The following is a 23,103-nucleotide window of genomic DNA, read 5'->3' as shown; positions in this document are numbered from 1 at the left end:
GATGAAAAGGCAGAGTGGATACAGGAGAAGACAGTTGGTTCCCATACCAACTGCAAAACACATATCCCTAAAGGCTCCAGCACTTCTTTTCACGCCTCTGGTAGAAAGAGATATACCACATACTAAATCTGTCCTTTATCTTTACTACAAATTCATCCCTCCATCTAACTTTCTTCTCTTAATTCTTCATCCCTATTTTCTTCCCTTGTAAAGCTGTTGACAGAGTAGACAGAACATCTTGACTTGGAATCACTGACATGGGACTGAAGCTCAGGAGAAACTGGGACTTGATATATAGATCTGAGTCATCTGTACAGAGATGATATGAAACCCATGCGAGGGGATGAGATCATGGAGAGAGAGTATATAGAGAGGAGAGGACCAAAAGAGAGATGAGTACATGACCTATGTCTAATGGGTCAACTGCAAATTCATGTTATCTATCTCAACTGAGACTTCTTTGTTATAAGCAATCTTTTTATTAATTTCTGATTCTCTTTATCACATTTTCCATGGTGGGACTGAAACAGGGGCAGGGACCTGGACTTGGACTGATAAAGGTAATTTTCTGATGAGGAAAATCCTTGTACCAACGCAGGGGCATTCACAGTGCCTTACAGTATTATCACAGAGGATTACCTGGAAGACTGAGAGTTTAAATGACTTGCATCGGGTTATGTGTACTATCTGAGTTAGCAGTGGGACTTGAACTGGGGTATTCTTGGCTCTGAGGCTGGCAATCTATAATGCCATTCTGCCTCCTATGTTTCACACAGTACTATATTTAAATCTCTATGCTAGTTGCCACCTACAAACTATTCTCTTAGCTGATGACCTCACCTCTTGCTTTATTGAGAAGGTGAAGGCCATTAGATATGAGCTCCCATTTCTTCCACTTCACTCCTTAACATTTTTCTGTACCTTCACTCATCCTCTCCTTCTTTGCTCTGTACTCAGAAGATGAGGAGGCTTTTACAGTAGAGGCAGATAGGCAGCACAGTAGATAAGAGTCCTGGGCTTGGGAGTCAGGAAGACTAGAGTTCCAATCTGGCCTCAGACACTTATCAGCAGTCTGACTCTGGGCAATCACTTAACCTCTATATGCTTCTGTTTTCTCAACTGCAAAATGGGGTTAATAACAGCACCTATCTCCCCAGGGTTATTGTGAAGATCAAATGAGATAATATGTATAATATGAACAAATGTTTGCTTCTTTCCTTCCTTCCTAAGTTTAACCACTTTAATTATGCCCTTGATCCCAATCATCTTTTTCTGTCTCCTTTGGGAGTTGGCCCACCAATTATTCTCTTGCTGATCTTCAATCTTTCTCTTTATAATGTTGTCTTCTTGGCTGCCTAGAAACATATTCCTAAAAAAACTTCACTGAACTTTGATATTCCCTCAAGCCATTACTCAATACCTCCCCTGCTTTCATGCTAAATTCCAAAAAAGAATGGTCTACATGCTGCCTCCTCTTCCTTACAGCTTATTCCTTAAGCACTTGCAATCTAGCTTCTGATCACACCAATAAACTGTTCTTATAAAGGTCACCAATGATTTTTTATATTTGATGACTTGTTCTCAGCCTTCATCCTCCTTGACCTTTCTGCAAGTTTCTACACCAATGATAATCAGCTATGCCTGGATACTATCTCTTCCCTTGGCCTCTCTAGCACTACTCTTCTCCTCACTTTTCTATTTATCTCCTGCTACTTCACAGTATCCTTTGACAGTGAGTAGCATATCATCATTATGTCTCCTAAGTGTGGGTGACCTTCAATAATTTATTTTGGGTCCTCTTACCCTCCATGCTTCCTCTTCTTTATTTCATCAAATCTCATGAATTTAATTACCACCTCTACGCAGATTACCAAATCTTTACATCCAGTTCTAATCTTGTTACCTGCATTTCCTCTCCTCTCATTTATTTTTTTAGCTCTTTGACACCTAGCTTCCAATCTCATTACACAACTAAAAATGCTCTCTCTAAAGCTGCCAATTATCTCTTAATTGCCAAATCAGATGAGCTTTGTTCAACCCTCATATTTCTTGACCTCTCTGCTGCATCTACCACTGTTAACAAACTTACCTTCATGGACATTCATTTTTCTGACTTTTCCCCCCGGATCTCCTCCTACCTATCTGAGCACTCCTTCAGAATCTCCTTTGTTGGATAACCATCCATACCATGTAGTCTTCTCTGCTCTTTCCAGCTTTAGGTACTCTTTTGTCCCTCAAATTATAACATTTTAGAGCTAGAAGGGAACTCAAAAAGCCAGTTAGTCCAATCCTTACCCTAAAAAGAATCTCCTCTACAATATCTTATAAAATGGTCACCTAGTCCCTGCTTGAAATCCACCAATGAAAGTAAATCTATTACTTTCTGAGGCAGCGCATTCCACTTTGCGATAGTTCTATTACTAATTTTTCTTTACATAATTCTAAATTTGCTTTTTTACAATTTCCATCCATTGATCCTGGCTCTTCTCTCTGGTGTTGAACAGAACAAGTCTAATCCCTCTTCCACATGACAGCTCGTCAAATATCTGATAACAACTGTGATCCCTCGGAATCATCTCTTCTCCAGACTGAACATCTCCAGCTTTTTCAACCAATCTGTGTATGGCACAGATACAAGGCCCTTCTTGGGTGACCCTCCTCGGGACACATCAGCTGAACAATGTCCTTTCTAAACTGGGGTGCCCAGAATGAAATAAAATACTCCAGATTCAGTCTTACCACATCAGAATAAAGATCTATGAAAACTACGCCTCCCTTAATGCATTCCAGGATTGTATTAGTTTTGATTGTTGTATTATACTATTAATTCAATCCACCAAAACCCCAAATCAACTGCAGAAGCAGTTATTGAGCATCTATAGCATACTAGGCACTATATGAGGTGCTGAGTATGGGAAGAGACTACCTTTTTGCTTCTTTTTGTATTCCCGGGGTGCTTAACACAGTGTCCAACACTGTGCCAAGTTCTTAATAAAGGTTTAATGACTGATTGTTAGGAAGAAAGAAATGAAATGGACTCAAGGATTAAACATTCTACTGGGGAAAAGTATAAAAAGTAGTTATAGGGAGGGAAGGAGATCTAACTCTTGGGATATCAAGAAAGACATTGTTGAAGTGGCACTGATTTGATTAGGAGTAAATTAAGTGTTCCAACAGTCAGTTAGTCATCAATCATCTACTAAGCACTTACTGTGTTCTGGGTACTGCGCTAAGCACCAGGGATACAAAGAAAGGACAAAACAGACCCTGCCCTAAAAGAGCCTGCAACTGAGTGGTGGAGGTAATCTCTAAATAGCTAGATACACAGGAGAGATAAACAAAGGATTTTGAAGGTATTCTCAAAGGGAAAGGAGAATGGGAAAAGGCCTCCAGCAGAAGGCGTTATCTGAGCTGGAACTCAGAGGGCTCAGAAGAAAGTGAGAGGAGAGAAAGCAGATATATGAGAGCACAATTACTAGGGATGGCAGGATCAAGTAAGGAGTATTTTAGTTTGTTTTGTCTTTGTAAAAATATTTTATTTTTTTCCAATTACATGTGAACATAGTTTTCAAAATTCATTTTTTATAAGATTTTGAGTTCCAAATTTTTCTCATTCCCTCTCCCTTCTCAAGACCGCAAGCAATGTGATATAGGTTATACATGTGCAATCATGTTAAATGTATTTCCACATTAGTCATGCTGCGAAAGAAGAAACAGAACAAAAGGGAAAAACCATGAAAAAAGTGAAAATTGTATGTTTCTATCTGCCTTCAGACTCCATAGTTCTTTCTCTGGATGTAGATAGCATTTTTCATCATGAGTTCAAATAAGGGTTTTTTAAGAAGGTAGAGGTAAAGAAGAAAATCATTCCAAGGATAGGATAAAATAAGCACAAAGCCACAGAGGCAGGAGACAAGATGTCATGTATAAGGAATAGCAAGCAGGCAAGTTTTGTTGGAACAAAGACTGCATCAGACGAAATGGCATGTGATGGACCTGGAAATACAGGTTAGACCCATAGTGTGAAGGCCTTTAAATGCCAACGATTTCTACTTTATACCCGAGACATTAGGGAGCCACTAAAACTTCTTGAGCAAGGTAATGACATGATCATGCTTTAGGAATATCAATCTGGCAGTTATATAGAAGAGGGACTGAAGAAGTGAGAGGCTGGATGAAGGGATCAATTGGAAGACTATCACGACTATCACTAAGTGAGAGGTGATAGAATACTGAATAAGGGTAATTGTGGTATGAATGGAAAGAAAGGGATGGATGTGAGCAATGTGGAGGTAAAATTAAGTAATGGCACAGGAGGTAAGTGTAAACGAAGAGTCAAATAAACTATAATCTAAGTTCATGTTATTAGATTCAGACCAATCTGTAAATTAACTTTGGCATCAAGTGTCTTTGCTATCCCTTCCAACTTTGTGTCACCTGGAAAATCTGAAAAGCATATGATCTATGCTTTTATTCAATTAAACAGCATATGGCCAACAATACATCTCAGAGTCACTCCGGTGGATACCTTCTTCTAAAATAACATCAAAACATCAATGGTCGCTAACTGTTTGAGATTATTCACAGAGTATTTCATTTGGACTTTTCCTTTACTCCCTTCACTCCCTTCCTTGTCAACCTACTCTGTTCTCATGAGCTACTCCTCTACCTCAGTTCAGCCATGTACTTGCTATCAGCTATAAATGTACTACCTCCATATTCAAGAATTCTGAAAGCCCCTTATCTGACAAAAATCTATTGGCTTTACCCTTTTCCCTCTGCCTTCCCTTATACAACCCTACTGAGAAAATCAAATTGATTTTGATTCTATTTTGTAACTGATTCTATTTTGTATCACAAACAACATTTTATATAACTACTTAAAGTCACATCCCTTTGTCTTTAAGTTCATAAGTGTAAAAGTTCAGCTTTTCTATAATGACCAGTTTTTCCTCTTTGAGTTAAATTTAAAAGTTCAGTTGTCCTATAAATCACTTTTAATTAAAAAAAAACAAAAACGTTATCTCTATACCACTAATTGTCCTTAGTGGTGAATCTGCTAACTCTAAGTAAGGAAGTCAAAACAGGCCAAGTAGCCTTTTTTTTGGGGGGGGGGGGGGTTGAGGAGAGAAGATATTTACCTGTCCTTGAGACAAACAAACAAAAAAATTAGTCAAACCTGTTTCAATATACCTGACCACAAATGTTTTAATGTTGTATAAGGATAAACCAAGAACTTAATACCCTCAGTAAAGTCATAGTCAACTCAGAAGTTTAGACTTAAACATGGCATAGTTTTGCTAATAATTGACATTTATAGAGTACTTAAAGTTTGCAAAAAAGATTTCCTCACAATAACCCTATAATGTTGGTGGTGCAAGCATTATTCCCCCTATTTTATAAACATGAAAACTCAGACTTTGAGAATCTCAGTGATTTGCCCATAATCATGTAGCTATTAAGTGCCTAACATAAAATATGGACTCAGGTCTCCTAATATCAAGCCCAGATTTATCCATTGTATCATAATGCCTCTTGTGCATTCCCTGAAAAAAAAGAAAATGTGCTGCCCCTAGGATTCTCAAGTGTTCCCCAGATGACAATGAGGCTAGATTATCTTGTAAAAAACATAAAATAAGTAAGATGAAGGAAGTATATTTGAAACTGAGCTAGAAGCTTAGGCTCCTGCAAAGAGCCAATGATTAAAAATCACTTTCAACAAAGCCATAATATGGTGAAAACACTTCAGTAATCAACTCATTTACTCCTTAAGTGAGTGGGAAAAGTTTTGTGTACCTTAAAGAGATGTCTGTGGATTTAGATACTATACAACATTCCAAGCTTCTCAGGCCTTATCCTTCTTCCTAACCAGAGCTGCTAAGTCACATGTGACTCATGTGATTGCTACCCTCAGCCAAGAAGTTGAAAGACAGGTTGCTCCTAAGGAATCCTACCAAGGTAAAGAGACTAGTATATGAAAATAACACTGTACTTGGACACAGGAAAGGTCTGATTTTGAATTCTGCCTGTAACACTTACTAGCTGCATGACCATGGGGCAACTCATTCAACCTTTGTGGGCCTCAGTTTGCGCAATTGTAAAATGAGGGGGCTGGGCTCAATAGTGTCTAGATCCTCCCAGATCTAAATCTATGATTCTATGATAAAGCACTTTAACTTGTAAGCTTCAGTTTCCTCAACTGTAAAATGAGAATAACAATTGTGGTACCTATCTTACGTGGCTTGCTGTGATGACCAAATGAGATACCGTATGTTAAGTGCTTTGCAAAACTTAAAGCATCATAAAAAAAAAATAGCACCACTACTCATGATGATGTTATATTTAACATTATTAGAGACCTAATAGAAAAAATCAAAACCATGTGGAAAACAGGATGAGGTACATATCCTCTCCCATCAGCCTGTCTGCTACAGGAGTTGCCCAAATGATGCTTCTGGTGAGCTTACAGAAGATAAGCATATATTTCATACTTTTATTCAGTTATAAGGAGTTATTTTGTCTACTTATGCAATAGTCTGCAGATGATCAAATATAAAATACTAAGCAGAGTAGTGACTTATCCCAGGACCACTTCTATCTGAACATCATTGAAAAGATGAAATAAGATGATTAAGAATAATAATCAAGGGCAGTTAGGTGGCACAGTGGATAGAGCATCGGCCCTGAAGTCAGGAGGACCTGAATTCAAATTCGGCCTCAGACCAAACACTTGCCACTTACTAGCTGTGTGACCCTGGGCAAATCACTTAACCCCAATTGCCTTGAAAAAAAGAAAGAAAAGAAAAAAAAAAGAATAATAATCAGCCATTGCCTAAGTTTCATATCAGGATATACTCACTAATTCTCACTTGTCCTAAGGACCTGTAGCTAGGACTTAGGTTGAAAGACATGCTTCAAAGAGTTTGCCAACTGGTCCAACCACTATCTCGCCATGAGCCCTCTATAGTCACCCAATGTTAACATTATAGAACAATCCCAAGCTTTACATAGCAACTCCCCAGTTTCACTATAGGAAGGAAAGGAAAGACATTCTATTTTTTGTATTGCTCTGCTAAGATTGTGAGGGAAATCAAACTAATGGTGAATTCAGTGCTAAGATCTCAATCCATGTGCCTTATTCATTTGGTACATGAAAATAATACTCTTAGTATTGTGGTCATAGCTACTGCAACCCAAACAATAACTGTCATCTGGTTGCATAGTCAGACTTGCTAAAGATTTAAGGAAAAAGAGTGATAATACCAATCTGTAAAATTAGAGAGCTGAACTAAAGGCACCTATATAGTGCCTTTCAGCTTTTAATTTATGATCCTATGAATCAAGCAAGTCTCAGGGCAGTGGTTAATCAGCTGATTCACATTTCAAAGGAAAATGTCTGGATATAAAGTTCGGAAATAATATCTAATACCAAACCTATGGCTGAAGTGAACAGCAATAGAGCAAGTTTAATTTTATAACATTTAAATAGCTATTATGCATCCTTTTTTCCTCAATAGATCAATTTCTCTTCCTATCTTCCCACTCATTAAATACTTCTTCCCTTCACCCTATTCTCTTCTTTCAACTGTCCACAGTATAGAAACAAAGCATATTTTATGACATTTTCTTCTATTACGGAATAAAGCTTCATGTTCCCTGTTTATAACTTAACAATCAAATGAATTTAATCTGTTAAACAACTGTCTCCAAACTTTAGCTACCTTTTGCTTAAATGTAGCTTTTGAAGGATACAAAAGCTCCAGTCTACCATTTTCTCCACCACACATTTTATTGATACATTGTTTCAATGAAAAGATATTAAAATATAAGAATAAGAACCAAAGATAAAAAACTGCTAAGTCAGTCAAATAAATATTCTTTGGCCCTGCAACTCTACTCTTAGCTTATATGCTAAGGAGATTAGAAACAAGGAAAAAACATCACAGGATCATATAAGCAGAAGGGACCTCAGAAGTCATCTAATCCAAACCTGTCATTTTGCAGATGAGGAAACTGAGACTCAAAGAAGACTTAGTAACTTGCCCAAGATCATAAAAGCAGCAGGTGTCTGAGGTAGAATATGAACTCAGGTTCTCTGACTCCAGAGTCACTGCTATATTTGTGCTAAAATATTAATAGTTACACAATTTGTATTAGCAAAAGAAAAAAACAAAACAAAAACCTACTGTAGTCATTTACTGGAGAAAAGTTAAATAAATCACAGTACATGAATAAAATGAAATATTGTTATGCTTCAAGAAATTATAAATATGAATATACAAAGACGCATGGGAAGAAATAAAGCAATGCAGAACAAAAAAAACAAAACCAAAAGGGCAATATGCCCATCACTTTTTATCAATCAGGAGATGGAATACTTTTTATGCTGCCAAAAAACTGGAAGCAAAATGTATGCCAAATGACTAGGGAATGGCTTAACAAACTGTGGTTTATAAATGTAATGGAATACTACTGTGTAATAAAAAATAAATATAAAAAATTCAGGGAAATATGGTCAGACTTGTAAGAAAGAACTGATACAGAATGAAGTCAAACCAGGAACATGTAAAATGACTACAGTAATGTAAATGAAAAGAACAATAAAATTAAAATCAATGTTATGTAACATTAAATTTGAACGCCAGAGAAGACATGAGGAAATATACCTTCCTCCTTTTACACCAATTAAACTAAAATAAAAATACCTAAAGGCTGTCTTGGGTGAAAGAAAAATCTACCAGATGAAGAGAAAAGCTTCATCTTGGAGACACAGAAACAATGTATATATTTTGGACCAACTTTTACCTAGACAATCCCTGAATTGCCCTGAAGCACTACCTTGTTGTCCAGATCAAAGAGATAGGAATCCTCTTCTCGAACATCAGCTTCTGAATCAGAAATCAACTCTCCAACATACCTATAGAATAGAAGTAAAACATGGCAATGAGAAACCTATGCATATTTAATGATAAATATCAAAGCAACTCACGGGTTAGATTACTAAAACTGGGTGAGCACATGATTTCCCATACTTAGAACCACATTTGCCAGCATCTTTTTTTTTTTTTTTTTTTTTAAACAAACCTGATTGGGAGATCCTTTCGGGAAGAACATGAGGCAATAGTCAAAGTCTTTGTATACTTTTAGGTACAACTCCCTCACAAAAGCATCTTCCATTTTCCAAGAAAACAAAGTTCAACTCAAAGTAAAAAAACAGTGAACTAACATGCCAAATTTGTTCAACAGTGAATGCAGCATTTTGCTTATTTAACATGGCATGTCCAAACTAGGTCAAATTTCAGTTGGTTTGTGTCATATTTTACAAGGGTGAGTTCTGAGACCACGAGGACCAGTCAGCAGGGGCTCAGATGAGTTATGCCATCACAGTACATCTTGCATTTGAATATGAAGTAAAAAACTCAAAGTTAAATAATCATTATGTGGAATATATCATAAAATCAGTTATATATTGGCATGGCATTCATATTTAGCAAGTACAATATAATAACTGATTTCTAAAGAAATCTACAACTTTTAACAAACTGGAATATTTAATAATGGTTATAATCACTTGAAATTTTCTAAAATAAAACTTAATTTTTTAAATTTTGTATTGTATAATTTCTAAGAAAAGTAAATTAATAAATTTTCATGACTGATATATATAACTAGTACAAAAAGAAAATTGATTTGAGCAGTTGAAACTAGTACAAGAGTAAGAAAAGACAGGTTAAATAAAAGAAACACAAAGAAGCTCAATGTAGAAAATACAATCCACAGTTTTTATTATTAGATTCTTAAGTACATTAAGGGATAGAAAAACAAATTGCACTTACACTGTATGAATGCATTAGCTCAGGAAATCTAATAAATTTAGATGATATCTTGAAAGTACATGGTATTCAGAAAATCTTAGTGGAGCTATTAAAGCTTAAAACTGCACTAAATGTTTTGGAACAACCTGCACACATGCAGAATATGTTGACAAAATAAGAAAATTTTGCCACAGGAAAAAAATGCTTTTATTATGAAAAAATGAACTTTCTCAAAAATCATGCCTTAAACACAAAAAGAACTCCTTATTATCAATATAATAGGTTATGTACAGGATTGCCAAGGATAAAAAACTCCATTCCACAGGAATAATGTTGGTGCTACCTGCAGTTACTGATATATTGAAATTATACCTGGTGAGTAAAATATAAAACAACTCTGAATGGTTCCAACCTGCAGATGATAACTATAGGTCTGGAGACCTTTGTGATCAATCAAGTAAAAAAACTAAACTCTTCCCAGTTTGCATTACAAGTAGATAGTTAACATTTGATTATATATTCATGTATGTTAAATGAATGGTATACATATATACCCATATATTATATATAGATGATAAGTTATTGAAACATTTGTTGATGTTGCAGAAGATTTGCTATTTTGCAAATCAACTGGACAATGGCCACATCAAGAAAAAATGTCAACTGACAAGTATTTTAATGTAAATGATAATGTGGCAGAAACAACACTAGGTGCTACACTGATGGAGCTCAGTTGGCATGTAAGGCAATAAATATTTATTAAGCACCTTCTATGTACCAGGCACAAGGTATACAAAAAGAGGCAAAAGACAGTTCCTGCCCTCAAGGAGCTCACAATCAAATGAAGAAATGAAGTCAATAAATATATCCAAATAAACCATATAGAGTATAAAAAGAAAATGATTAAGAGAGAAAAGGCATTATTAGAATTAAGAGGAGTTGGGAAAGGCTTCCAGTAGAAGGTGGGACTTTAGTTGGGACTTGAAGCCAGTGAAGTCAAGAAGTAAAACTGAGAAGGTACAACATTCCAGGCATAGGAGACAGGGGACAGCCAAAGAAAATGCCCAGAGTCAAGATATGGAGAATCTTTTTTTTTTGGGGGGGAGGTGGTGAAGCAATTGAGGTTAAGTGACTTGCCCAGAGTCACACAGCTAGTGATTATTATGTGTCTGAGGCCAGATTTGAACCCAGCTCCTCCTGACTTCAGGGCTGGTGCTCTATCCAACGCGCCACCTAGCTACCCCAATATGGAGAATCTTGTTCCAAGAACAGCAAGCAGGCTAGCGTCACTGCAACAAAGAGTAAGTGATGAGGAATAAGGTATAAGAAGACTGGTTAAGTAGGAGGAGGACTCTGAATGCCAAACAGAGTATTTTGTATTTGATCCTTGAGGTGATAGGAAGCCACTGGAGTTTAGTGGAGGTGTGGAGGGTGTGACATGGTTGGATTTGCACTTTAGGAAAATCACTTTAGTGGCTGAATAAAAAATAGATTAGCGTGAGAAGAGACTTGAAGCAGGACCAGTAGACTATTGTAATAATTCAAGTGTAAGGTAATAAAGGCCTGAACCAGGGTAGTGGCAGTGTCACAGAAGAGAAGGTGGCACATTTGAGAGATGCAAAAGAGAAATCAACAGGCCTTGGCAACAGAATAGATTGAGGGGGTGTTGGGGGGGGAGATAGTGAGGAGTCAAGGATGATACTTAGGTTGCAAGTCCAGTGGACTAAGAGGATGGTGGTACCCTCAAAAGTAAAAGAGAAGTTCAGAAGGGGAGGATTTAGGGGAACAATAATGAGTTCAGTTTTGGACATGTTGAATTTAAGATGTAAAATGGCCATCCAGTTCAAGATGTCTGAAAGGCAGTTGGAAATGCAAGACCAGAGGGCAACAGAGAGATTAGGATGGATACATTTGAAAATCATTAGTAGATCTATGGAAGCTGATGAGACCAGCAAGTTAAGTAGTATAGAGGGAGAAAAGGGCCCAGGACAGAAACCCTGTGAGACACCTGGGGTTAGTGGGAATGACCTGGATGAGGATCCAGCAAAGGAAATAAGAAAGAGTGGTCTGACCAATCAGAACCAGGAGAACCAGGAAAGAGTGACACAGAAAAAACCTAGAGAAAAAACTACCAAGCAACAAAGTGTGATCAGCAGTGTCAAAGGATATAGAGAGACTGAGGAAAATGAGGACTGAGAAAAGGTCATTATATCTGGCTTCCAAGAGATCACTGTTAACTCTGGAGAGAGCAGTTTCAATGGAATCATAAGGTCATAGGCCAGATTTTAAAGGGTTAAGGAGAGGACAGAAAGTGGAGACACCAATTGAAGATGGCCTTTTCAAGGAGTTTAGCCACAAAGGGGAGAAGAAATGTGAGATGACAGTAGGGATGGATGGATCAAATGAGGGTTTTTTTTAGGATGGTGGAGATATGGTCAAGTTTGCAGGTGGTAGGGAAGGAGTCAGTAGACCGAGAGAAATTGAAAATAAGTGATAAGAGTGGAAATGACAGAGGGGACAATCTGTTGGAGGAGATGGTATGAAATGGGATCATTTGAGGGAGAGGGGAGGAGGAGAGGTTAGCCTTGGTAAGGAGTAAGGCCATCTCATTATGGAAGATAAGGGGAGGAGAAGATAGTGACAGAAAGAGAGGAAGGAGCTTAATAATATTAGGTTATAAATAAATAAATAGCCTCAAGTTTTTTCTATGAAATATGAGGCAAAGTTCTAAGCTGAGAGAGTAGAGGGAAGAGGAGACATGAGAGGTATGGGAAGGGATGAATAGATTTAGAAGAACTGCTGTGGAGAGTGAGATAGTGAGTAGGTAAGGGAAGTATAGGAGGACTGCTTAGCAGGAGTAAGGGTCCAGTTGAGGTTGTGTAACATAAACTTGTAGAGGATACAATCAGAATGGTGATTTTCTCCATCTTCATTCACATGTATAGGAGTAAAGGTAATGAATGGTGGGAATGATTCAAGGCTGAAGCTTGGTAGAGAGCAACTCAGAAAAGGACAGTATAGAGCTGAAACGATTCACCAAAGGGTGAAAAGAGAGGGTGGCTAGTGCAAGGGAGGTGGTCTGGGAGAGAAGCGAGGGGTCGAAGGATTAGAAGTCATGGTGTAGATGAAGAGCAGGGCATGAGGGAAGGCAGAGGGACACGCAGAAAAACAAGATTACAACCAGACAAAGGGACTTTGGAATTCTTTAAAATGCAGGTGGTACATTTGTGGATGATGGCAAAATTAAGGGTTATGACTATCTTTGTGTGTGGCTGAGATGGAACTGAAGAATTGGTCATGGAAGTAAAGTAAAGTCATCATGGTTGATGACTTGGGTGGTTAGGAAGTATGAGGGAGAGTTTACATGTTAAAGTCCTTTAGTATGAGGGCAGGAGTAGAAAGAGGATCAGAAGATGAATGGGGTTCTTTAATCCCAAGGGGAGAAAAGCAGTTCATTCATAGGCATCCCTACCAGTTTCTATTTCAGCTCTGTGTTTTAAGCTCTGCCATTATTTGGAACATTCTAAATATATTAAACTCATGTAAATTCTGGGTTGATATCTTCTGAGACTGACCTAGAAATCATAAAGCAACAAATTCCGTGCCAAAGAATTATGAAATTTAAAATGCAACACTGAGTCATCCAATGACCTTACTTACTCGCAGACAAAGGTCCCCAGTGGAATGTCTTGCATGGACCGTACACCCCAACCCATATTTTGTGTCCGATAAAGTTGTAATCGAGCCCTGAGAAAAGGAAATGTGGTATTATTATGCCAACATACATGGTAACCCCTCAGACACCTAATTATAAGGTCACTAAGGTAACAAAGAAACAGTACATAGTGTGGAGTATATACTAAAAGTAGTTAGTTCTCTCTTATGTATTATCACGTGGAATGAGCACTGTATTTGGCACTGCAAGTACATGATTTCAAATCCTGACTTTACCACTTACTGACTAGGCGAGCAGCAAGTCACAGCCTCCCTGAGCCTCAGTTTCTTCATCTATAATTTAAGGGGGATGGATTAAAGTCCCTTGCAGCTCTAAATCTATGTTACTATAATCCTGAAATCAATGACCTAAAAAACAAACCAAAAAAACATCATTTTGAGGTTAAAGAGTATGATCTGGAGGAAATCAGACCATCCCCAGGTGATCTGCTTTAAATAAGGCATAATACTTTTGCTTGGCTGAATTATCTGAAATGCTTAAACAAAAACATACTGAAATATATTATCGCAGTATATTTAATGTTCTCTAAATCAAATAAAGAGATTGTTGATGTCCTTGCAGATCAACAAGTTATTCTCAAGCATGGTGATAATAATATTGCTTTTTTTGATCTGTAGGGCAAAGATAATGTAAAATGGAGTCAAGCAAACCTAGTAAGTCCAGAAAACTGGGACTGAAGAAGCAGACAATGAATCTAGTAAGCAATAATCATTAGTGATCATGTTTTATGGGTATTCTCCCTACATTGGGTATCATGGAAATTACCAGTGCTAAAAGGTAAGAAATCTGACGCCAAGAAGTAGAATGGTCCTGTTAACTTCTTATAGTCTTTTCATCAAGAACCCACTCTATAACCATCCCTTTCCCATTGGGAATTTAGGACTCATCCAACTCTGATAGGTGAGCTTTTTGCCTTATTTTGCTGGGAGCCAGACCAACATACCACTTCCTGTAGGCTCTAGCCATAATGCCTTCCTCTTGTTTTCCAATACTCTTTTATGTGTTAGCTTTCCCCATTAGAATGGAAGTACTTAATAAATGTTCTATCTATCTAAAAAACATTACTCATTGTAGATGAGATTTTGTCAAGCACCAATAAGCATATGTGTGTTTATTATTATGTTATGTTATTGTGCAAAGCCCAATATTAGGTGTTATGAGATGGGAAAATTAAAACACATACATAAAAAAGTATAAAAATGAACAAGAATACAAATTTATGTTGACAAAGAGCTACATAAAGTCAGTTCTCCAATACCTGGCATGGTTGTGTAACAAAGTGTTTAGTTCATCAAATAGCTGGGTTAATGGAAAATTATTACATACACAACACACATGAGGGTTACTGATTTGTCAACAATTAGAAAAGAATCAAACTGAGTTAACTGAAATCATATTAAGTCTAACTGTATCTTCCTCTGAAGTTTCAGAAAACATAACCTCATAACTTATGAACACACAATAACCAATGAGAACTCTAATGACTCTTCTCGGGAGTACAAAGTGTTAGGAAATAGGACTCTGACTAAGAATATCTTATCTGTGTTTACAACACAGAGGTACTAAGGGGACATAAAGTTATCAGAGTCTAGGGGAGCTTAGTCACATACTAGTTTTATGGATAAATTGCATGACAGAGTGGGAGAACAGAAAATAAATCAAAAGCTGGTTTCACAAGAATAAAATGGGAACCAGGAGTTACTAAAAGGTCTGAAAGTCACCCTTATGCATGATATAAAAACTAGAGATAGTCCTGGGTAGCTAAAGCAAGGTTTAAATATGGACTTGAAAATACATATTTGTGTTAAATAAGCTTATTTGAATTTGAATTCAAACAAGCCAGATTCTGTTAGTTCTACTAAGTCCCCTATCATAAACACCAGAATCATCACAGAGCAAATGGGAAGCATCTGCTTTTATTGTCTATGGTTTAGCTAAACTTAAGAGAAAGATATAATAGCTAAATGACGGATGACATGTAAACAATGATTTTCAAACACAGACATCTGAATACAAAGGAAAAAGAGAAGCGTTTTAACTCTCCTCTAAAAAAAGTTCAGTCTCTGAACAATATGAAAATACATTTGAATTTTTAAAATAAGAAATTATTAATAATATAATTATATTTTATATTGTAAATATTTTCTTATATTCTTTGTTTTTATATTTTATTCTACACTATATTATATATTATATAACATTATATAATAATGTAATACATTGTATATTATTTTATATAATATAATAATTACATAAATTTTATTAAATTAATAAAAATTCAAGATATATTTATATTTTAGATATAATTATAATAATGCTCTATTATTATAATTAATAAATATAATAAAATAAAAAATAGATCATCACCTTTTTAGAGCCCAAATATTTCAAATCTTGCAGAATTTCAAAATAGCATATCTAAGGGCCATTTAGAACAAAAGAAATCTCAGAGTTGGAAGAGACCTTGTAGAAAACTCAGGCTAACTTCCCAACCAGTTCAGGAGTTCCTGCTATAATACACCTAACAGATGGTCATTCGGATTCTGCTCGAACACTTTGAGTGACAAAAATCCTGTCACCTAAGAACACAAGGCAGCTACCCATTCCATGTTGAATAGCTGTAACTATTAGAAAACTTCTTGTACTTTCTTTTTAATTACATTTAATACTTTCTTCTTAATTATTTGCTGATTATTTAACCAGACAGACATGACTAAATTTCTTCCAGGCAACAAGCCAATAATTCAATTCAATTCCATTCAGTAAGCATTTCTTTAGTATCTAATATATGCAACTTACCTGAGCCCATTTTGCACAACCCTATTTCGGCAATTCCTCCAACAAGAACAAGCATGGTTGCACTCAAAAATCAAAGGAGGTTCTGCCATGTTGAATTCAGGCAGGAGTCGACCATCCTATAAGAAGAAATGTGCATTTCGGATTCATCAATTGTATTACTGTTTTTATTTTTTAAATGAAATACCATTAATATACTGATTACTCAATGGGAGCTCAATAATCTACAAATTTTTTTTCTTACGTCTGCAACAGAGAGAAGATACAAATCACACTATACTCAGGGCAAATAAGATTGAAAGTAAAAGAAATATCTCAAACTCATAATATTTATAGTTTATCAAGCATTTTATTCACAACAACTCAGTGATATATCCCAAATACAACAACTCCCATTAACAGACTCAAAGAGGTTCAATAACTTATCCAAAGTCTGTGCTGAAGCCCAAACCATGTCCAAGATTGGCATTCAAGCCATTAAAAAATCCTTTTTTGTTATATATCACATAGTTTAAAAGCAATTTTGCAACTGTGAACCTTGTTATAAGAGCCACTAATCAGATATTCTTGCCCAAAGGAAAGGGTGCAGAGAGTCCTGATTTTAATCATACCCTATATATAAAGTTACCTCCAAATGTACTTAAGGATTCTGTCCTTGTTCTCATATACTTTTTCTGACAGCCATGCAATATCATGTCACAAAACACTCCACTAAACATTCTTAGTAAGTTTATTTACAAATAACAGAAACTCATAAACCTAAGGTGAATTAAACTGAAGTTTAAATTGAATCACCTCACTCAAAAGGATGTATATGTATATGTCAGGAAAATTAATTTCAAGAAGAATTAGGTTAAAATGCTTTTAAAACACCATTTTATTTTAATATTAGTGAATACTTGAAAATTGCATAGGAAACCCAGCTGAAACTAATATATATTAATAAAAACACATTTAGCTATTTTTTTAAAAAATTACAGAACATTTTAAATTGAATCTGACAGTATGCTCACTTAAAAAAAAATTTGAGTACTTTTTTTCATTTTAGTTCTTTTGGGAAAAACATTCCAGAACTGACTCCCTAAGTAGATTCTCCATTTTTTACTATCCACATATGTCAATAATTTCAGCACATCATTATTATGCTTATAACAATCTAATGTGGCTCCTGACTACCTACTACATCAAATCTCAACTGTTCAGGCCCCTAATATTCAAAGATTAGCACCAAATGATCTCATATCTGAGTCTTATTTTTCTTTACTCTTTCTTTCAAGCTAAGATGATACCTTTTCTGTCTCCTAGATAATACTATTACAAACAAACATTTCTATTAGCTAGAATACTTGACATTTACAGAGTCTTTAAAGTTTGCAGAGGGCTTTATAGATATTATCTCTTGTGTGCTTCATAACAACCTTGTCATACAGATACTATGTATCTTACTGTCCCCCATTTATAGACAAGGAAATCAAAGATTAGAAGTTAAGTGACTTGATCAATGGTTGCACTGCTAGTAAATGTCAGACAGGACATATTAAGTCATATTTTTCTGAAGACAAGCCCAACACTCAATCCACTACACTGCAAAGTCTTTCTTAACATTTACTAAGCACTTTACGAACATTAATCTCATCTGATTTTCACAATGTTGTGAGGTAGATTTGGTAAGACTTATAATCTCTATTTTGCTGATGATTGAAAAGGTTCAGAGACACTGATTTGACTTGCTCACTGTCATAAAGTTATTAAGCAGAATTCAATTCCAGGCATCTACTGGAACCAAGTTGAAAGTTCTTTCTACTACACTAATTTAACCTGAATTGGAGGCAACATTATAATTGGTACTTTTAGGTATGCAAAGCAATACACATACATGCAAATAAATATAAAAACAAACATAAAATTTCAGCCTCCTAAAAATGTTAAGTGTGTATGGCAGGTATTAACTTCAAACTAGAAATAATGAAAGCATAAATAGAACTGACTTACTTCTATCTCGAAGCCTTAGCTAATGCCATTCTGTCATTTCAATCACACCACGACTAGAATTCCACACCTACTACGACATCTCACTTTATACTATTTTTTGCAGCTCTCATCTTCAACTTATAACATATTAGTTTGTTGAAGAACTACTTTATCATTGTTCTAACATCATTCATAGTGTGCATATTTTTGCATCTCCCCCTTTGCCTCCTTAAGTCCATGAACCACTCTGGTTTTGTTTTTTTGGTTTTTTTGGCTAGGCAATGGGGTTAAGCGACTTGCCCAAGGACACAAAGCTAGCAAGTGTTACGTGTCTGAGGCCAGATTTGACCTCAGGTTCTCCTGAATCCAGGGCCAGTGCTCTATTCACTGCGCCACCTAGCTGCCCCCAGTCTGTTTTTTAAACCAACTCTGAGAGGATACAGGAGCAAGGGCACAAAGTCTTCTGTAAGCACTTTATACATAGTAGATCTTAATTAATACTTGTTACCTAATCTTTTTTTACCATAATCATGTAGACAATTTAAACACTTAAGAGAAAAGATTCCAAAATACTGAATCTTCATAAAGAACCTATGCATGGTTAATGAGAATCCATTACCAATTACGAAAGGTTAGTTTGATGAAAATCACTATCAGTTATGTACCAGAGTTTTTCTCCATCCCACCACCAATTTTAGAGGAATCCCAAACTTTAACTGAAGCACTTGAAAAATTAATAGAAAACACTAATACTTAATCAGTGATTTCTGTTTTAAACAAATATTTTGGTACACTTCTGGCTATTTTTGGAGTAACAGTATAATCCATGCAGCTATTTAAACAATTAAGTCTTAAAAATCAATAGGAATACTTTAAAACTGAGATTAAATGTGTGGTATAATGAAAGCACAAAGTGTTTGCTTCGATGAGTTTGCAACTATTACATACATTAAGTCAAATGGACTTTCCTTAACAGTTGAATAGAAGAGGTAAATAGCCTGTGCAAAGTCATGGACAAGAGAAACAAAATGTTCTGTGAGGAGAAAACAAAGTAGTCCAGTTTCACTAAAACATGAGAGTATGAAGAAGAATGATGTTCAATAAGTCTGGAAAAGTAGGCTAAAGCTAGGTTATAAAAAGAAGTCATGCTAAGACATATTAAGTCCTATGGGTGAGAAATTCAAACAGGTATCAGTAAAATTATTTAGCTAAGCATCTCGACTATGATTCAGTCATAATTAAGGCTAAATTTTTGTTACAGCTTGATTTGGGAGCTCTCTAAGAAATAATACTTTTTAAAAATCTTGATAGGACATTATTTAGAATTTTTTTTAAAGCACTGAATATCACAGACATGCTTCACTATTTCCATTAATTTAAATGAAAAACTTTTCTGTGATAACATTAACTAAATGAGAAACAGGTTTCAGAAGGCAACATGATGCTCACCTTGTCATACCAGCACCGCATACTGAGCTGGCCACACATGCAGTTGCTAGAAGAGCAATCATCTATGCACACACAGTACTGAAAAAAGAAAAGATACAACAGTACTGTTTAAAAAAGAAAACACAACCTCATGTCTTACTAAAAGACAAATGTTTCTGTTGAATTGTTTCAGTTATGTCCAACTCTTCCTGATTAAATAATGAATCTATATTGTCCTCTGTGTTCACACCATGTTTACACCAATATTCTTCCTTATATTCCAGCTCTTAAAACTATCCCAAAGGCTGATTCACAGCATTTTGTAAAGTTCCTTTCTATGTTCTTTCTAAATAGTGTTACTGTCTTTTTATATTTCTAACATATATAAAAGGAGCACTAATAGTTTTCTGAAGGTGAAGAAGAAGGGTGAAATCAACTACAGATAAGAAAATAGTACTGGAAGCACCAAAGACATCTGTTTCAAAGTATGTTTTGACCTTCTTCAACTTGATCATGTACAACAAAAGGCTAGACATACAAGATTTAGCACTTAACTCACCTGCAAATGTGTAATGTTTCTATCAATGTTCATAGGGGACGTCACACAATTCTGTGAAACATACTTGTAGTTACTAGGGCATGGCTCATTGTCCACAGCATTGACACAAGGAATGGGAATTCGTTCATAGCCTCGAGCAATGTCCCTGTCATTGGAAATGAGAAGGAAAGAGTTAAACTTTCTGTACTTTAAAATGAAGTTACCCCAAAATAAAACTTAAGAACAAGATAAAGCAACAGGGTGGCACTTTGAGAAAAATTATTCTAATTACAATCTTTAAATATTTTAGCTTGAAAGAAATATTACTTTATTTTCAAATTCATTTTTAGTCACATTTATGAATCATTTGTCACAGAACTGATTTCAGTTATCCAGAAGTTTGTCAATGGTTAGATGGAGAAACTACCTCACTTGACACCTAAGTCAATCTTACCTACTCATCGTCTTTTCTACATGGACAGGTTTCTCATTGGAAGATTCTCGGAGAGTCTTATTCATTTGAAGAGCTCCCCAGACCTGAGAGTTGAGGCTGGAACACTGGAGTGGTGTTTCTCCTTCCTTGTTCTTTAGGGTAACATCAGAGCCACGAGAGAGAAAGAGGCTACAAAACAAAAACCCAACCCTAATAATGAAGATTATAAGTGAAACAACAAATGTTTCAAGAAAGGAGAAATATTTTGTTAAACCTTCTAACACTACTAAAATCAAATTCATTTTCTTTCATTTGTATTATTATCCAAAACTAGCCTAAGGATTAAATAGAGATTCTGAAAATTTTGGCTCGACTTTACTATTATTTACTAATAACTCATTTTTCTCCCACATTCTTTTTCAAAAGCTACTATAAACTACATTCTAAGTAAAAATTTAATGTAAAGGACTAGAGCTAGCATGTTATTTTTTAAATCTTTGATTAAGATCCTTACTACTGGTGAACCTATATTGAGAATGAACAGAAATACAGCAATTTCTAGCCCCTGAAGACATAGCAAGTGATGTTTTAACTTTTTTTAGAGTACCATTAGACTATACAGTCAATTATCAAATATTTGTGAGTTATGCATTGCACAGGATACACGTAATCATTGTTTTATCCCAGACTAGTTTTCTCCCATTATACAGTAACTTCCTCTGAATAGTCTATTTGTAACTTAAACTTACAGTAGTACAAGTTTAAATCAAGCATAGTTATAAAGAAAAGTCTACTCCTATCTCATATATAGATATACGTATCATGTTGGGGGTATATGTGTGTATCACTTCTCAATGAATTTTATACAAGTTTATGAATAAAACCAGACAAGAATGCATTACAATTCCTAGTACGAATAATTTGGGGATTTTCCAACACTCTCTTCAAAAAGTATAGAAAAACTGAGTCAGCCTTAAAGGAGAAAAAGTACTGGGTGCCTGGGTTGATGTTAATTGTTCACTTTAATGCTATGTAAACGGAAAGACAACAGAACCCTTCTCCTAAGATTCAGTGTAGAATGACCAGAAATCAAAATCTGTCTAGTTATAGTACCATAGAAAAGATGCCATTTTCTAAGTACTCAGACATTTTCATTTGTCTCTTTATGTACAATTTTCCCAACTAAACACAGAAACACATACCAACTCCGTAATAATTAAGGGTAGTGATAATCTAAGCCAACATAGGGTTGCATAACTGAATGTGGGGGTCACAAAAAAATTTGGCAACAGTAAAGCGTTTCTGAATGCGCAATAACAAAAATTAAATCAAAATCAAACATGTAATGAATCCAACATGTTTCTGACAGCGCTTGCCCGTGCTGCATCATGTAACTTCACTATAGCCCTGGTTCTGAACACACAACATGTGCACTTTGCATTGCACATGCTGTCATGCCACACAACGCCAACAAACACTGCTACAAACACCTAGGCTCAGATTCGAGACTATTCTATGTTATGAATTGCAGTGTTTTTATTGTACATACAAAATTGTTACATGAATTTTGGCTTGGGATTAGAATAGAATTCCCAATAATTTCTGAAATGGCCCTAAACATACTTCCGCCATTTTGTACTACATATTTATGTGAAACGGTGTTCTCAGTATTGTAAATTACAAAATCAAAACAATGATCAACTCTGAAAAATGTTGAAGATGGTCTACTCCTGTAGTATCAAATATTCCACCAAGATTTAATTCTTTATGTCAAAATGAACAAGCATATCCATCTCATTAGTATGCAAACTTGCTTTTTTAATAAATGGTAAAATTATATGCATACCAGAGAATTGTTTTAGAATAAATTTCTTTATGATTTATTATCAGAAAATTTTGATTTGTATACCTATTTTATATACCTATATACCCAGGGTCACCTAAAAATTTCTTGGGCAAAAAGGGGTCACAAGTGGAAAAAGTTTTAAGGAGCCCTGGTCTAAGCCATACTTACACCACACAATCATAGCGATTTTCCCTGGCTGCGATGTGCAAGGGTGAGTCTCCATGAATGTTTACTGCATGTAAATCACACTTAGCAGCCAACAATATCTCTGCTATTTCAACACAGCCAGAAAAAGCTGCCCAATGCAAACAAATATTTTCTTCCTAGAAAGAAAAATATAAGATAAACAGCTTAATCAACTACCATTTCATCAGATGAGTTTTAGTATCCTTTGCCCTAGAAATAAAAATACGATCCCTTCCAATTTACCCTATTTCTCATGTTTTCCAGTCTCTGGCTTAGGAACTTCTGCCCTGTGACTTTCACTGCCATGACTAGGGAGTCTTGCCTCACAGGATTTAGGCTGACTTCAATCATTTT

At 35.7% G+C, this 23,103-nt stretch overlaps 1 protein-coding gene across 7 annotated transcripts in view; it reads right to left on the bottom strand.

The window, feature by feature from the left end:
- The window catches only part of EHMT1 (euchromatic histone lysine methyltransferase 1), a 293,851-nt gene that overhangs the window by 28,141 nt on the left and 242,607 nt on the right, over positions 1 to 23,103 (bottom strand). For all 7 annotated transcript variants that reach the window (XM_027849525.1, XM_027849531.1, XM_027849548.1 and 4 more), the window contains 7 exons: positions 22,732 to 22,886; positions 20,739 to 20,906; positions 20,306 to 20,450; positions 19,768 to 19,845; positions 16,351 to 16,466; positions 13,476 to 13,562; positions 8,839 to 8,917 (listed from right to left, as the gene is read on the bottom strand). In XM_027849525.1, coding sequence (XP_027705326.1) covers positions 8,839 to 8,917; positions 13,476 to 13,562; positions 16,351 to 16,466; positions 19,768 to 19,845; positions 20,306 to 20,450; positions 20,739 to 20,906; positions 22,732 to 22,886 — 828 coding nt within the window. The remainder of the gene's footprint in view (positions 1 to 8,838; positions 8,918 to 13,475; positions 13,563 to 16,350; positions 16,467 to 19,767; positions 19,846 to 20,305; positions 20,451 to 20,738; positions 20,907 to 22,731; positions 22,887 to 23,103) is intronic.

This window comes from Vombatus ursinus, unplaced genomic scaffold, assembly GCF_900497805.2.
Source record: "Vombatus ursinus unplaced genomic scaffold, bare-nosed wombat genome assembly UNPS02000580.1, whole genome shotgun sequence".
NCBI lineage: Eukaryota > Metazoa > Chordata > Mammalia > Diprotodontia > Vombatidae > Vombatus > Vombatus ursinus.
Note: the sequence above shows the minus strand (reverse complement) of the source record. Positions and strands in the feature narration are given on the sequence as shown.